Consider the following 14,933-nt stretch of genomic DNA (forward strand, 5'->3'; position numbering starts at 1 on the left):
TGTTGTTGAGGTCAAGATGCTTGTCCGTCCTCCGTCTTACTATAAATTACCAGCCACGTTTGCGGCGTAAGCACATGTGCGAAGGATGAAGCCCCTGCAGCAGATACAGGGCTCGCCCGGATTGAGCTCAGCTGTAGAAGGCTGCATCCGTCCCAATGGAATGCATGCTTCTAGGCTGCAGCGGGGTAAGAAACGGAGAGCGCAGGCTCGAGAGCTGCTGCATTACGATGCGCCAGACTGCAGAAGGTCCGCATGCCTTTGACAAGTAGGACGCCCTGTCCCTATGCTGCGGTCCTTGCGTGTCCAAAGCGCGTTCGCTTGGGGTAACGCGTGGAGGAGAAGCCGCTCTTCCGAATTTTCTCCCCTTGAATACAGCACCTTCAATAACCTCTGCATCGCTTTCCATCTCACAACTGTATGCCATCATGATGATGCTCAACCGAAAACCATGGGGATTGGTACTGGGTGAGTATGGTAATTTTGGATATATACACCGCATGCATGCAGGCATCGATGCGGCTTACAGCCACTGGAAGCCGTGACGAGCGGACGCGAGAGCTGGAAACCCCCTATTTCCTTATACCCCCTTTAGTCGTCTTCAGCGATTTCCTTTAGTCGCAGCGCTTTCTTTTGAACGTAAAGTGCAGGTAACGACTGTTGGTTGGTGTTCGTGGTTTCAAGCCCGCCACGCGAAACTCGCGCGCGCCTGCAGCTGTGACGTCAAACGCCGATGGGACGCGACTTCCATCCTAGCAGTACCGCGCTCTCACTTCCTTAGGTGCATTGCCCGCGTCCACATCTTCAACGACACTCCGCTATCCTGCTCGTGTAGGGCGAAAAATGCTAATTCCATTCTCTTCTACTTTCCTTTATCGCAATGACCTCAATCTCGTTTGAAGCTGCTCTCAAGCTGCCCGACAACGACGCGTCCAACTTACGTCTCTACAAGCTCGTCTCTGCACGCGACTTCAGCAGCTCGAGTCTTTCTTCAGTCGCGCAGGGCTATCTGAGTAGTTTCTGCGACCCTGGTCTTTCTATAATCCGGCGGCGATGGATCGGCATCGCGCTCGCAGGCATGCTGGAAATGCCGGCGGTGGCCACACACATCGGGGCATCGACTAAGCGTCTACGCAATCTGGGAGCCATCATTCTGAGCGAAACTGAACAGGAGCAGATCAAAATTGTTGCTGGTATCATCATACGGCAGGCACTGGAACAAGGGATCGAGTACAGCAGGTTCTGGTCCACGGGAAAAGTCGGACACAGCGCCCCGAATTATCCGCTCCAGGCCGATGCCGAATGGATGCAGAAGTTCCAGGGCTTTCTCGATATTCTGAGCGACCTGGCACTCGCGAAACCAACCAACGAGCCCTCTGTCATGTACCTAGTCTCACTATTCGCCACAGATGGGTTCAAATGGCGGGAGTCAAGCGCTACGTTTCCTATCGCGCTCATTGAGGCTGGAGTGCTGACCATCATTGCGCCCGATGAGCACCTGAAAGACTGCCAGTTTGTAGACATACCATTCGAGCACATTCTGAACACGCGATCAGAACCGTCGAAACTACACAACTCACAGGCTCAACGTACAGAGCACGAACCATGGGATCTCGTCATGACACTCACGTCTGAGCCCTGGAGCTACCGTCTTAATTCCACGCAACGCATTGCGACTGATCTATCGCTAATGTTCAAGCATTCTGGTGACGCGGTAGAGTGGGAGAGCTGTATTAAAGCCCATCAGAAAGAACGTGAGCCTCGTTCGAGAGTGTCTCGAAACTTGCCTATCGATGCGAGCTCGCCTTCGATCCGACAGTCAAACGCAAGAAGATCGCTTCGAAGTGGCTCCCAGACGCTTTGGAAAGAGCGCGTCACCTCCAAGAAACTTACCGCAGACAGTAGCGGTGCGACAGCCCTGCAACTCCCGCCACAGCATCCATCGTCGACATCGAAACGCACGTACGGCAAAGGAAAGCTACCCCGTGTATCTCAAGCCACCAAACAGAATATCTTCAAAAAGCTCAACTCGGAAGACGAAGCTCTCGATGTGCTTATAGAAAGCAAGAGAAATGTCTACAATACTTCTTCGGACACGTCGGGTGTTGCTTCATCTCCCCGAAGAAATTTACGAAGCTCAAAGGCTGCCTCGGACAAGGAGCCAGTCAAGACTAAGACTAAGGCACGCACATTGCATAACAAGAATGGAGCAGACGACGACGAAGATTTTATACCAAGTCAGACGAGGCCGAAAACAAGGACAACCCCCAAACGCAAAGCAACACCAGATCCCATGACCGATGATAACCCGAGAAAGCGATCCCGTAAAGAGCTGAACAAAGGTCCGAAGTCGACTGTGACCGGCGCAAAACAACAGGCGAAAGCTCTTCCGCTGGCGAAACCATCAAAACCTCCATCATCCGTCCCTTCGTCACGACACACCTTGATCGGAGGACTTCTGGGTCTCCAAAGACCTGCCAAGATCTCCGAGAGCCCGTTCAAGAAGCCAACATTACCTGCAAGAGTCGCTCAAACACCGTCAACTCCTACCAAACCGAGTAGAAAGACTGTGGGAGTACCAGTGCGACCCCAAACCCCTGTGGAAGCACGGAGATGTTCTGGAGATGATGCTTTGCACTACATGGCATCGTCACCGCCTGTGGCTGATGAGGCCGAAGAGAATGATGAGTGGCATCATGCGATTGCTGTCGAGGCCGCTATGCTCTCTAGCAACAGCAAACCTACCCCCGCGTCACCAAATGCAGAATCAACAGCGATCTCTGGTCACGCTGATTGTGAGGATATAGCCTCGGAAAAGAAGACAGGAGATTGGCAGACCGCGAAAAGCGACCCCTTTGGCCGACGATCTGCTGGGAAGAAGGCCACATCGTTCATACGCCGACTGACTGGAGAAGGTTCATTGAACGAGGATATAGCCCCTACGATTGACGTTTCAAACCAGCGGCCTTTGCTAGTCGCCGGTTCTAGCGCAACTGAAGCCTTACCTTCAATTGCAGCGAGTCGACCAGTCCTACAAAAGACGCCTTCGGGTGGGAAAGAGGCGACTCTTACAGAAGGAGATACGAACAAGGCGCACCCAAATCCCAAGGCTGCGAGCCCTTATACGGGCACAACAGATCATCAGACACAAGAGTCGAGAGATCAAGGAGGAGTGCAACAAAAAGACGACACAAAGAGACATAACGAGCAGGCTGGCACACATCCAAAGCCCACAGCGCTATCCAAAGAGAAGACAACGACCCGAAAGGTATCCGAAGATGCGGCAGGAAACGGGACGACTGTACCCACCTTGCTTTTCAACTCGCGGTTCATCGATACCACTCAGCCAACTGTTCAGGCCGACCAAGAAGCCACTGAAAGTACAAGGAACTTGCTCGAAGAGACTCGGCAGATCGTTGACCAACCGCAACAACTCAACGAAGGGATCCGGCAATTGAACGATGGCGGGCCTATCGAGCAGGCGTATCACGAGGACGATACTCTGATCGGTGGCGGTGAAGACAATCAGGAAGCTGACAATGACTTCTTCGACGCTTCGCCAATACATCTCCAATCCTCCCCGCCACACCTAGGCTCTTCTAGTAGCCATAGCTCGACCTCTGCCGTACGCGAGCCATTAACGGACCCACCTCTACCAACTTCGCAAGCAGAAGAGATGGACTGGGAAGCGAGTCTGCAGCCACACCAGCGTGATCTTCATGAACTGATGATACGAACTTCCAAGCGGGTTATGCGGCACATTATCAACAACGAGGCTAGTTTAGACGACATCGCTGAGATGTATGCGCAGGATGGCGAGCATGTACTGAGCACCCTGATCAAGCGACACGATACCGACTACGAGGATGTCTTCCAGGGTATGGAGAGCACAAAGGGAAAACTTAGGAAAGAGCTTCAGCGCGCCGCCAAGCAGATGGCGAAGGATAGAGAGAGCGTCGCTACTATTGCTTGATTATTGTGGAGTTCACCATGCAATCTTATGAAAGAGGTCAACGTTTAATGGGGGGATGTACCATGCAGGACATGAAATGTATGATAGTAGAGAAGCCTCTTCACGAGCAAGACGAGCACATGACAGCGAAGCACAGGATTTCAATAAGTAGGCATCAGTAGTTACCAGCACCACATATGAATACGATATCTTGTCCCACACGATGGTCAAAGGCTCCCTCAGCTAGTATAAGACGCGCCATCATGTGTCGAACTCTCACGAGAGTTGCGCTGTGAATTCTGTTCCTTACTCTTCCCCGTCTCAACAATATGTCTCATAGAGATGCCACCCCACGGCAGACCCGAGAGCACCTGTCTTGCATCAGTCTTCTCTGGTTCAGGCGATGCATATGCGCTTCCAGCCTGTCGCTGATTCTCGAGGTCTCGCTCCGTCTCCTCTTTCTGCTCTTTTACTTTGTCGCCTGGCTTGTGTTAGTGCAGACCGAATAGCTATTACACTTGGTGCTACGAACGAAATCTTCTTTGGGCGAGTTTGTTTTGTATTTTGCGTCTTTCGTTCGGGTCTTTGATGTCGGACCAGGCGTCGGGTCCGGCTTCTGGAGAATCGTCGCCAGTTACGACGGATTTGCTTTTCGAGGTGGCTTGGCCAGGGCTGGGTTGTTGGTCTTGAGACATGCTTCCAGTGATGGGGTCGCAGTAGGATTGGGGAGTCTGGCGAGGTGATCTTTATTGAGGCGATGCCTTCCTGAGATAGTTGCTGGAGCGGTAGAGACAGTGTTGATGGAACTTTTTCGTTGGAGTGGTCGCAATTCGCACTTATTACATGTGGTCAAGACGGGTGTCTTGTAGAGGATGATGGGCCGGCTGGAGACGTGCTTGTTGCTGGGAAGTAGACTATGGACGTAGAATTATGGTAGTGGAACTTCATTTCCATCTGTTAGGCTGTTTCCTAGTCAGCATCTCTATAGTTACGTGATTTTAAGGGATCCGTCTCTCAGCCGCAAGACGTAATGCTTGAGGAAGGAGCGCGTTGAATGATCCACCGCACCAGCGAACTCAAGCCAAGCCGATGAGAAGTGGTGGCCTCGAAGCAGTGGAGTCTTTCATTAAAATGATGACGCTGATATGAAGGGTTCATGTGCAAAAGGGCGCGGCTGAAGTTTCGAAAAGCACCGAAGAGGGTCGCTCATGATGTTCGGTGAGTAGCTGCGCAAAGCTAACCAGTTTTGACGCTTGTCATATTGCATTCTCTCGGCCCGCCACTTATAATGGAGCTTTGAACATTCAGTTAGTGTACAAAAGGTTCTAGGTAGAGATACACAGGAGCAAGAAACTTCAACTATTCTTAGGCCATCGTCAGCACGCTGCAGCAAATGCCATTGGTGACTGCCATTCGCGTACCTGTACATAGTATTACGCAATATCCAGATGACGTTAGACTTGATACTATCCAGGACCTGCAAATGTCGCAGCGGGCGCGGGATGACCGAGCCGTTGTAGCCTTGCCGTTGGGCTGAGGTATCAATAACGCTCTGTCGGGTGGGCTTGCACCAATAGCGCATGTACTATTAGGCTACCTTCTTGACATTACACTCCAGCTCTTGATCCAGAGGCTCACCGGTAATCCTTTTCGCGGGGACAGCCAATGAGACAAGAGCGTTGTTGACCGTACTGTACAGGGCAGCTTGAAATACGAGATGTGCCTTGAGATTGACCTTGGGACAAAAGGCATTAGTCAATGAGTCATGTTAGAGTGGGGCATCATGAGAACAACGACAGAGTTGCAATAAAAGCGAAGACTTCATCCCGTCGGTCAGCAATCTGGAAACCGGGGGAGCGGAATTAGAGATGGAGCAAGCAGTAGTAGTTCATGGGTGCTGTAAACAGAAATGCGGTCGGCGCAAAGCTCTCTAGACCTGTTCGGGTAAGCTCAAACCGCGTACCTGCACCTCATTCGTCAGATCCTGCCAGCCACGGGTGGCCCAAGGATGTATTGACCGCTCTACAATATCATACACCATATATTGTTACTCTTGAACGCTCCTTGAAGAGGAAGCGAAGTTCAAGTGTAGTTTCGGTTGCGCGTTTGTTTGGTGCAGCTTGCGATCTTCATCCTGCGCATAATGTCCCAACGCATGCAGAACTCGATGGCAGAGTGTGGGGTTATCTGCGAAACAATAAAGATTTTGGGTGAATATGCGACTTGCCAACAAATGTCAACTCGTTTAAGAAAGCATGGAATGTGCTCACAAGTGACGTGAGCGGACAAGAAGAGAGACTGCTGCGTTAGACTATACAACTTTCGTAGGACTAGTTCGCAGGGCTGTAGTCTTTGGCAAATACAGCTCGAAGGATTGCGGACCGATTCCACCGCCCTGCAGTCGTCTCCGCAACTTGACAAGAGCGGGGCCTTGGTCGGCTCGATTATGACGACAGGGCCTTTGACGAGTTCTTTGCCAATGCGGAGCGTTACAAACGGGTTTTGCCCAGCAGCAGCGTGCTGCGGATGCTCCGGACGTGTCTGGTATTGTACCACGATCAACGAGTTGCTTGTGGTTTGGAATGTTCTCGTTTCAAACTTAGTAATTGACTCGAACGAGCAACTGTCGCTTGATCGATGAGAGGGATTACGAATATATAGCTCCTAGCTCCATCTTCCACCTACTTAAGGCATTTGAAGAGCGAGGCAGAACAACCTGCCCCCACAGCTTGAATATGTTCACGTAAGCCGGACCGAGAATACCAAGGGTGATCGTCCTTAGTGAGGATCTGCTCGTGGGCCACGATTGGTAAAGCGTGGTGCAACACCAAGATCGATCCCTTTCGTACGGCCCGTCTGAGGTCAAGATGAGTTAGTTCACTCTCGGCTACACAACCTTCCGGTATTTGCGCTAAGCCCTTTCCCAATTCTATGGCTTAGCCGCCAATGGGTCAGTGTGACAATCAGATCGTAGTCGAGACTCAAGCCAAGCCCATTTTCGAAATGTATCACATACAGTGTTGGCCCAAAAGTCAGATGGTTCGCCGTTACCAGACTGCTGACGGTTTTGAAATCTCCAAGTTACACAAGTTATCAAATACCCTTTGCCGTTGGCGAAGAAGGTGGCTCTCACTCTTGGTAAAGACTCGGGAGGAGCTCTGGTTCTCAGTAGTACCACTGGCAGCTGTCCTACATACTTGATACGACGGATCCTTCAACCACTCGACATCGTCTTCATGGAAATTCCTTATTGCTCATCCTGACAGCTGCCAGAGCCATCAGTCAAACTCTTTCTGCTTAGCCGATACAGCTTCCTCATGTTGTTCAGCAGTCGGTCTACGAGGCTGTATGTTTCAGCAATAGTCCGAATCTACCCACAATGGCATTCTTGGAAGGCCATATTCAGGCAGTCACCGTCCGTAATAGGAATCCAGAAGCTCCATATGCTGTGAGGCAACGGTATATGCTTGGCATGACCTCTGGCTCTCGTTCTGAATTTGACGTCCACGATCAGCATGTAATGCTGTAGAGTGAAGTGGTTTGGCCCAATGATGGACCAGCGATGGCAATATCCTAGCTTTTCCATGTGCTGTACAGGTGGCGGGAATCAAAGTCGATCATACAAAAGAGGAAGGTACATGGTAAGGGCGATCCGGCGAATCTCGTCGACGGGTGTTGCTCGCAATGTAAAGTGTGGCGAGATCATCGTGTGGCGGGTGTGGCGTAGTGACAAGTGTTGCTTTTTGACAGGTGTGGGCTATCCCGGCTTGTCTGCATCGAGGCCAAATCGCATCAAGGACTGGCAACGACCATGGGCGTCAACGGTGAAGTTGGATGCGATAACCTGTTTTGCGCTGCGGGCGGGTACCCAAGCCGGACGTACCTGACGATCGATCAGGACGCGGTCTTCGATGCGTGGACCCATGGTGGTCGTACCGAGCAAATAAGGCGCGGCGCACATGGCAAACAAGGTCTGGTGAGAAATGACGCATGTCACGGTGGCTGAACAGAGGGGCGCCGTTGGTAGGACGGCAACAAAGTCGAGCGCAGCAGTCTAGGCTGGCAGACGACTTCAGCCTGTAGGGCATGGATCGGCGGGCGCTGGCGGCGAGGCGTCTCGTTGGAGCAACACCCGGCTGGTTTGGTGTATCGGCAAGAACGGGTAGGCTTGGGGAAGCAGCGCGCGGTCGAGGCAGGCACGAGCAGGATGGGCTGCGCCACCACACCGGCTCAATGCTGCTCGTCGCGTCTAGCCCGACACAGGCTGGGAGCATTGGCAGGCTCAGCTCAGGTGGGCGCGCCGCCGCGGAGTCGCCATGGCAAAATCTTCCTGGAGGGATGGGAGGGAGGGCGAGCCTCGTCTCGCGGGGCGTGTGGCGTCGACGTGTCTCGTGTTGCGACGCAGTTGTTTGGAGAGGCACGTCTTGGATGTTTGGCGGTGGGTCGTTGCAGCGCAGCGTGGTTGGCCGCGGCGATACACAGCCCCAAAAGGCTTGCGTTGTTCCGTTGAAGCCGCCGCGCTGCGCTGAGGCTGCCTCTTGTCTGCTGCCGAAGTCCCAAGTCCCATCGCCGGACTGTCTTCTCGTCTCCTCAAGTGTCTGCACCCATCGCGCGCTCCATTGCACGGCAGCCGCTCGAGACTGAAGCGCCGCCGCATCCAAGTCCCGTGACTGTCTGCCAGCGTCGCCGTCTTTGAGCGCACGCACGCCCGCACGCCAGCCTGCTTACTTAGCCCGGACTGGAACCATCATCAGCCACAAGAGTCCCCAACGGGCCCTCGTCATCGGCACCTTGACTACCAGACGACCTGCACCCTACGACCCTGCGACCGCTTAGTTGCACCACGTCCAGGATCGCGATTCTGCTCCCACGTCCGCCTGCACGTCGCACATCGTGCCGACTGAAGACCCCTCCTCCACGGCCACGCCTCATTTATCGGCTTCCTCGCGCAGCGCCTCTTCACTTGCCTTCCTCGCGCAGCCGCCGTGCTTGCGCGTCCCGTGGTACTCGTCTGCTCGGAAAATAGCCAGCAGATCGCCTTGGTTGGCCCGAGCCGCAATTTGCGACCGAGGGCACATGCGAGCAATCTAACGTCTGTCAATTGCGAAGCTGGCGCTTTCCACGGCCCAAGTCTATCTGGAGTGTTGGTAGACGACGGCCATCTGCGCCCTCACCAGAGGTTGCATCGACCCAAAGGTTAGCCGACCCATGCATGCGCACCCACTCCATCTGGACAGTCGAGACGGGTGACGCGCATGCTGTCATTGGAAAGAAAGAAGCCATGCTGACCCATCTCAAAGATACGCCCATTGAACCGTCTCGCCGCTCCACACCATGGCTGCCTCGACGCGAGCAATCACGCCGACGCCTACCGGCCCATTCACCACCCACAATGGGCCTAATACCCCAGGTTCTGCCGCGCGCAACGCCAACGGCGGAGCGACCTTTGGCACCCATCTTACAAAGTCTCCCGGCGGCTTGTCGCCTCGACTCTCGCCTCAGCCGCTCACTGGAGCCGCCGCCATCGCTGATGAGCGCCGCTTCCGCGAACAGTCCGCGAGGCAGACGAGCCCTAATCCCGCTGTCGCCGCGCTGCAAAGTCTGAACGGCACTGTCCAGTCCATGAGCCACCCTTCAGACGCTCCGCAGCAGTCGGCGCCGATAAGCCACAAGGCTGACAAGACGACGAAGCCGCTCATCATTCCCGACCAGATCAACGTCACGGGCGACAGCATGCAAACGAGCCCCGTCAGCCTCTCGAGTTTTGGCGATGGTGACGCGCCGAACGCGCCGGGTGCTTCCGCTGCGGAAGGTGCTGCCATCGGCAATCCAGGCCGGGAAGGCGCGCACCAGCAGCAACCACAGCAGCAGCACCACCACCAACATCACCACCAGCTCATCGCACCGAATCCCGGAGACAACCCAGGCAATCGCGCCTTTACGTTTCCTGGGCCTTTGCCCCCGGAGCCGGATCCACGTGCCCCGGCTCGCCAGATGAGCTTGCCTGGATACGGCCAGAATACGCCCAAATCGCCCTCCACCAAGCGCCACAAGTGCCCATACTGCTCTACCGATTTCACTCGCCACCATAACCTCAAGAGCCACCTACTAACCCACAGTCAAGAAAAGCCTTATGAATGTCCCACGTGCCAGGCGCGTTTCCGTCGTTTGCATGATCTGAAACGTCATACGAAACTCCACACTGGCGAGCGTCCGCACACGTGCTACAAATGTGGCCGCAGGTTTGCACGTGGCGATGCGCTTGCGCGACACAATAAGGGTCAGGGTGGCTGTGCGGGCCGCCGCTCTAGCTTCGGCATGGATGACGATCTCGGAGACAAAGGCGACGAGGGTATGGACGGTGTCATCTACACTGGTGAGCCTGATGGTGAGGGCGACGAAGACGAAGACGGTAGTCGGCGAGTCAGTGAGCCGGCACGCAAGCGACAAAACACTGGGAACTCTACCCAAGGTTCGTATTCTCACCATTCCAGCACATATCCGCCTATTGCTGCGAATCGAAGCTCGAGCAGCCAGAACAACTTGCGCCCTTATTACCCAGGGTCCTCTGCGCAGCCGACTAACGTCTCGCCCAAAGCAGCTCCCACTAGCATCTCGTCGATTCAGAACGCAAACACGCAGTCCAATGTCTTCGCCCAAGGTGGCATGACGGAGAGTCCCAGGCCGTTGTCGCCAGGCCAGCAGGAACAGCATCGCCTGGGGGCGCCAGAAAATGGTCTCCCGGGCTCGCGATCCCCCAGTCTGTCGCATCACTTGCATCAGCAGTCAAACTACACTCGCGGGCGGGGGACACCTCCTGTTGGTTTAGCTCCACCCAGCACAAGCAGCGGGCCTCACCTGCCATCTCTCCCTGGGCTCAGCCCTATGCCCCCAAAGCAGGGCTCTCAAGGCGGCAAAAGCAATGGCCCTAGTATGCTGCAACATCAGACCATGGCTGCTCCTGGTAGCAGCTCGCAGCCGGGCAGCATGTCAAGCCACGGTGGAAGTGGCGGTAGCATGCGCGAAGTCATGGGCAGCCAGGTCGATGTGTGGCAGTACGTTCGCGATATAGAGTCTCGCATGGCGAGAATGGAAAAGGAACACAACGACAAGATCGCCACGCTGCAGAACGAGATCACCACGCTCCGGGCCCAGTTGGCTCAGCAGCACGTCAACAACACGCAAGCCCAGCAACAGGCTCAATAGCGTGAATGGTGACGTTGCTGCTGCATGTTGTCGCTGTGGTGAGGCTTGCACTGCTTTTTGTGCTTGGATAACGGAGGCGTTCTATGGAGTACAAAACCCAAGATTGAGCAACAGAGAGATTTCGGGCTTCTACATGGATCAACATACGTCAAGGATCACGACGAGCATGTTACAATGATACCCCATGCTAAGATTACTCGCGATGTTTGGCATTTTCCTACCCTGTTCTGCGGTTACTACCCTTCACACCTGTATATTAGACTAGTCACCACCATGTCAATGTTTCTTTGCTAGAAGGTTCCCCGTGACGGTCATGACTTGCAGATCTTGGAGATGTGACGTGACCTGCCACGCCAGCAAAGCGTGTGAAGCCACGCGCCCAGCATGTTCCTGGCAGTGCGGGTAGCACAATGGACAAAGTCGAAGGATAAGGCGGTTGCTGTGGTTGCTGCATCGCATGTCCAAGCGATGCCGTGCATGAACCAGTTCCCACAGGCAGTCGTTGCCATGGTGTTGCAGCAGTGGTGATCCATGGGTGAGGGTGCCCAGGTGGGTAAGGAAGACCCTTCGGGCTAGACAGGTGCTAAGGATAGCCCGCAGTCAACACTGCGCCCAGTCCCGAGCCCGGCCCACTTGGCTGCTACACGTCAGAGTACTACAACCCAAAACTCCCCCTACAACGCACCCAAGACAGTAAACCCCTCACCGCACCCTGCCCTGATTTGTGTAGATGGATGGCGAGCTGCTGTCCTGATAGGCGCACCCGCGCAAAGTGCCCGCACGCGACGCCCAATTGAAGCTGCCCATAGCCGCGCTGGTGATCGCACCCGCAGAAGCCCGTCCAGCGTCCCGGCCCACAGTCACACCAGCGAGCTCCACGCCGCCTCTTCACCATGGAGACGTCGTCCAACTCGCACCGCCGCCGCAGCAAGAAGGACCCGGACCGCGAGCGCAGCACCCACCGCTCCAAGGACAAGGATAGGGACCGCGAGCGCCATAAGAGCACCCGCTCCCGCAAAACCCGCTCGTCGGCCTCCAAGGAAGACGACGCTGAGAACCCGCCGCTGCCCAGGCGCCCGTCGACGGAACGTGTGCGCAACTCGACGTCCACCTCGACCTTGTCGTCGTCGCAAACGTCCAAGTCGCACAAGATGGCCGTCGTGCCCGAGATGGGACGCCGCGGCTCGTTGGGCTCCGACAACACATCGCGCATCAGCTTACCCTACCCGTCGCACTCCAAAACATACGCCAAAGAGAGCATCTATTCCCGCGATGGTGTAGAGAAGAGGAAGTCGACCTCGACGCCAGAGGCCACAGATGGCGAGGCCTCGCCAGGCAGGGACGGCGAGCGGCCAGTCGCACCGCATCCACCAAACCGCGCACCACCCCCGCCCCCACCGCGGGCACCACCGAGTCCTCCGCTCACTGCGACCACAGGCGCAGATCTTAGGAAGACGGCCAGTGCCAACAGCATGCGAAGGAAGGACCCCGACATGATCGCGAGAGAGATGGAGGAGGGCCGCCAAAGCGTAGACAGCGGCACGCGCATGACTTCGACGGCAGGCCCGCGGATCGCGTCGCGCTCCAGCGTCAGGGACGAGGACACATTCGACGGCACAGACCTCACTTCTACCACTGGATCGCAGCCTAGCACCATCCGTGCCAAGTCTCCACAAATGGAGACGAGAACGAGGACCGTGAGTCCATCCAGCGCTCGGCCCCCAGGTAGGACATCGACCCCGGGCAGAACGTCGACACCAAGCAGGACGTCAACACCTGTCAAGATGAAGACGAGAGCGCCCTCAGAATATACACTCGACTCAGACGCCACTTCAGTCGTACAAGATCGCAACTCTTACCGCCGCAGCCAATCACCCCCGCGTTCCGATGTCTCGCCTTCTTCTGTGGTCGATTCATCACCACGTACACCTACCCAGCACTCCGTTCTTCCCTCTGTTGTATCTTCTGTCAAGGATGGGCCGCCCATGATCGAGGTTATGACAGACCCCATGTCGCGCACACAATCGGTAGATCCTAGCTATGCTCAATCCCCAATGACCCCACCACCCCCGCCTCCTCCTCCTGCCATGATGGAAGCTCCTCGCGTCGACTACCTGCTCCAGAATGGCGGTCTGGCCAAAGCTATCCCGCGAAGTCTACTAGCGGCTATTGATGGGGTTCCAGCCTCTGCCTATTCTCAGTACACCACACCAAGGCTATCTGGAGCACAAGCCCACGATGTCCGATCTTTCTTCAAGCCTCTGCAGAATGTACTCAACAGCTACAACACCGTCATGGACACCAGTGGATCTTTGGCGGTAGCCACTGGTTATCGTTCGGTTGCGCGGCGTCTTCTCGATCGTCTCGAGAATGTCTTTGCTCGCAACATATCTTCGGAGCATTGCCAGTGCATGATGTGCTTCGAGCAGTCAGTTGTGGAAGACTCTGCAGGTGTCAACTGGGGAGAAATCTTAGAACTAGTGTCTGGACGTTGCGAATTGCCGACTTGGCCACCCTATGAGCAAGGCGCCGAGCCTGGACTAGGCATATCGTCTGATCTTGAAGCACCATGCCAGCGTATTGACGTTGATGTACCTGAGCAATACCGCGAGCACTACGAGAAGCAGTCGAAGAAGACCAAAGTTGCCGTGCAGTCTTGGCTATCAGACCAACAAGACGGTGTCCCCGAAGACGCTGACGACGAAACGTTGACTTTTATCATGCTCACCCGATTGGAACAGCCACAACGACCACTCTTCTATGCACTCTTATGGGGATTGGACAAGCTCCCAAATCCTCGCACACAAAAGCCGGACAGTGGGACGCCGCCGTACTTGGCAAAGGCTGGTTTGGCGCTACAGCGTCTATATCGACTCTACACTCCACCGCGCGACCAGCTAGTAGTCATGTATCTCATTCGCCATCCAGACATGCACAATATGCTTGCTACCTTGGCAGCTGTGACCAAACACGAATGGGAGATTCTCGTCTCTGGACGTTTCGATGGCTTCCTTTGGTCAGGCGTCGATGACCTACCTGACATGAACACAACACCTCCCCGATCAGGCTCAAGAGCAGGACAGGTCCGACCCGGCGATGGACCGCAACGATTTGCATCACCAGTACCACCGAACCGGTACGGCAGCTTCAGCCCAAGTCCGTACTCTCGACCGGGATCTGCCCGCCCTGGGTCTGTCCGTCCGCCCGGCGGAGCCCCTGTGCAGATCGATGAAGAGACCGAGATTGCCGTGCTTGCCGAAATCGAGCGCGAGATCTATCTTGGTATGGAGGCTATGGAAGACGCATTTGAACAGCTCCACAACCAAGCCGAGACTGTGCGCCGTCGTCTGCGAGAACGAGCTGCAGGTTTGTCTATGGTGGCGCAGCAGCGTAGAGGTGCTGGCATGGGTGGCATTGAAGTCAGGTCTGATACGCCAGCCAACATGCGCGACCCTGATGAAGGAATCGATGATCTGAGAAGCGAGGTCGGACCAGATGACTCGGCCAGCAACGTCAGCAACAACCGGAGAAGAAAAGCACACCGTGCACGCGAACGGAGAACACCAGCACCTGTGGAAGAAGAGAGCGAGGAGGATGTAGCGCTTGCAGAGAGGATACGCAGACGTTTCTAAGGTAATAGGGGGTTTATTGGAACATTTGCATTCGCGTTGGGGTCTGTTTGCGGCGTTTGTTATTCTTTACGACTTGGGAACCATGGCTGATACGATTTATGGCTTCCTAACGGCCGAGATATATGGATACCCAGTTTGTGAGTGCG

At 55.2% G+C, this 14,933-nt stretch overlaps 3 protein-coding genes across 3 annotated transcripts; all 3 read left to right on the forward strand.

The window, feature by feature from the left end:
* Nucleotides 1–877: 877 nt before the first annotated feature.
* On the forward strand, nucleotides 878–3,970 carry J4E85_005430 (uncharacterized protein; the record flags this gene model as incomplete). Its single annotated transcript, XM_051469676.1, has 1 exon — nucleotides 878–3,970. One exon carries the CDS (start codon nucleotides 878–880, stop codon nucleotides 3,968–3,970), a length of 3,093 nt encoding a protein of 1,030 aa, XP_051326507.1.
* Nucleotides 3,971–9,283: 5,313 nt separating this feature from the next.
* Nucleotides 9,284–11,155, forward strand: J4E85_005431 (uncharacterized protein; the record flags this gene model as incomplete). Its single annotated transcript, XM_051469677.1, has 1 exon — nucleotides 9,284–11,155. The coding sequence occupies one exon, from the start codon at nucleotides 9,284–9,286 to the stop codon at nucleotides 11,153–11,155; it is 1,872 nt and encodes a 623-aa protein (XP_051326508.1).
* An 893-nt stretch (nucleotides 11,156–12,048) lies between these two features.
* J4E85_005432 (uncharacterized protein) lies at nucleotides 12,049–14,787 on the forward strand (the record flags this gene model as incomplete). The annotated part of the gene is made up of 1 exon (XM_051469678.1): nucleotides 12,049–14,787. The coding sequence occupies one exon, from the start codon at nucleotides 12,049–12,051 to the stop codon at nucleotides 14,785–14,787; it is 2,739 nt and encodes a 912-aa protein (XP_051326509.1).
* Between the last annotated feature and the right edge of the window lie 146 nt (nucleotides 14,788–14,933).

This window comes from Alternaria conjuncta (assembly GCF_024043145.1).
Source record: "Alternaria conjuncta strain BMP 0040 chromosome Unknown scaffold_7, whole genome shotgun sequence".
In the NCBI taxonomy this organism is placed as follows: Eukaryota; Fungi; Ascomycota; class Dothideomycetes; order Pleosporales; family Pleosporaceae; genus Alternaria; species Alternaria conjuncta.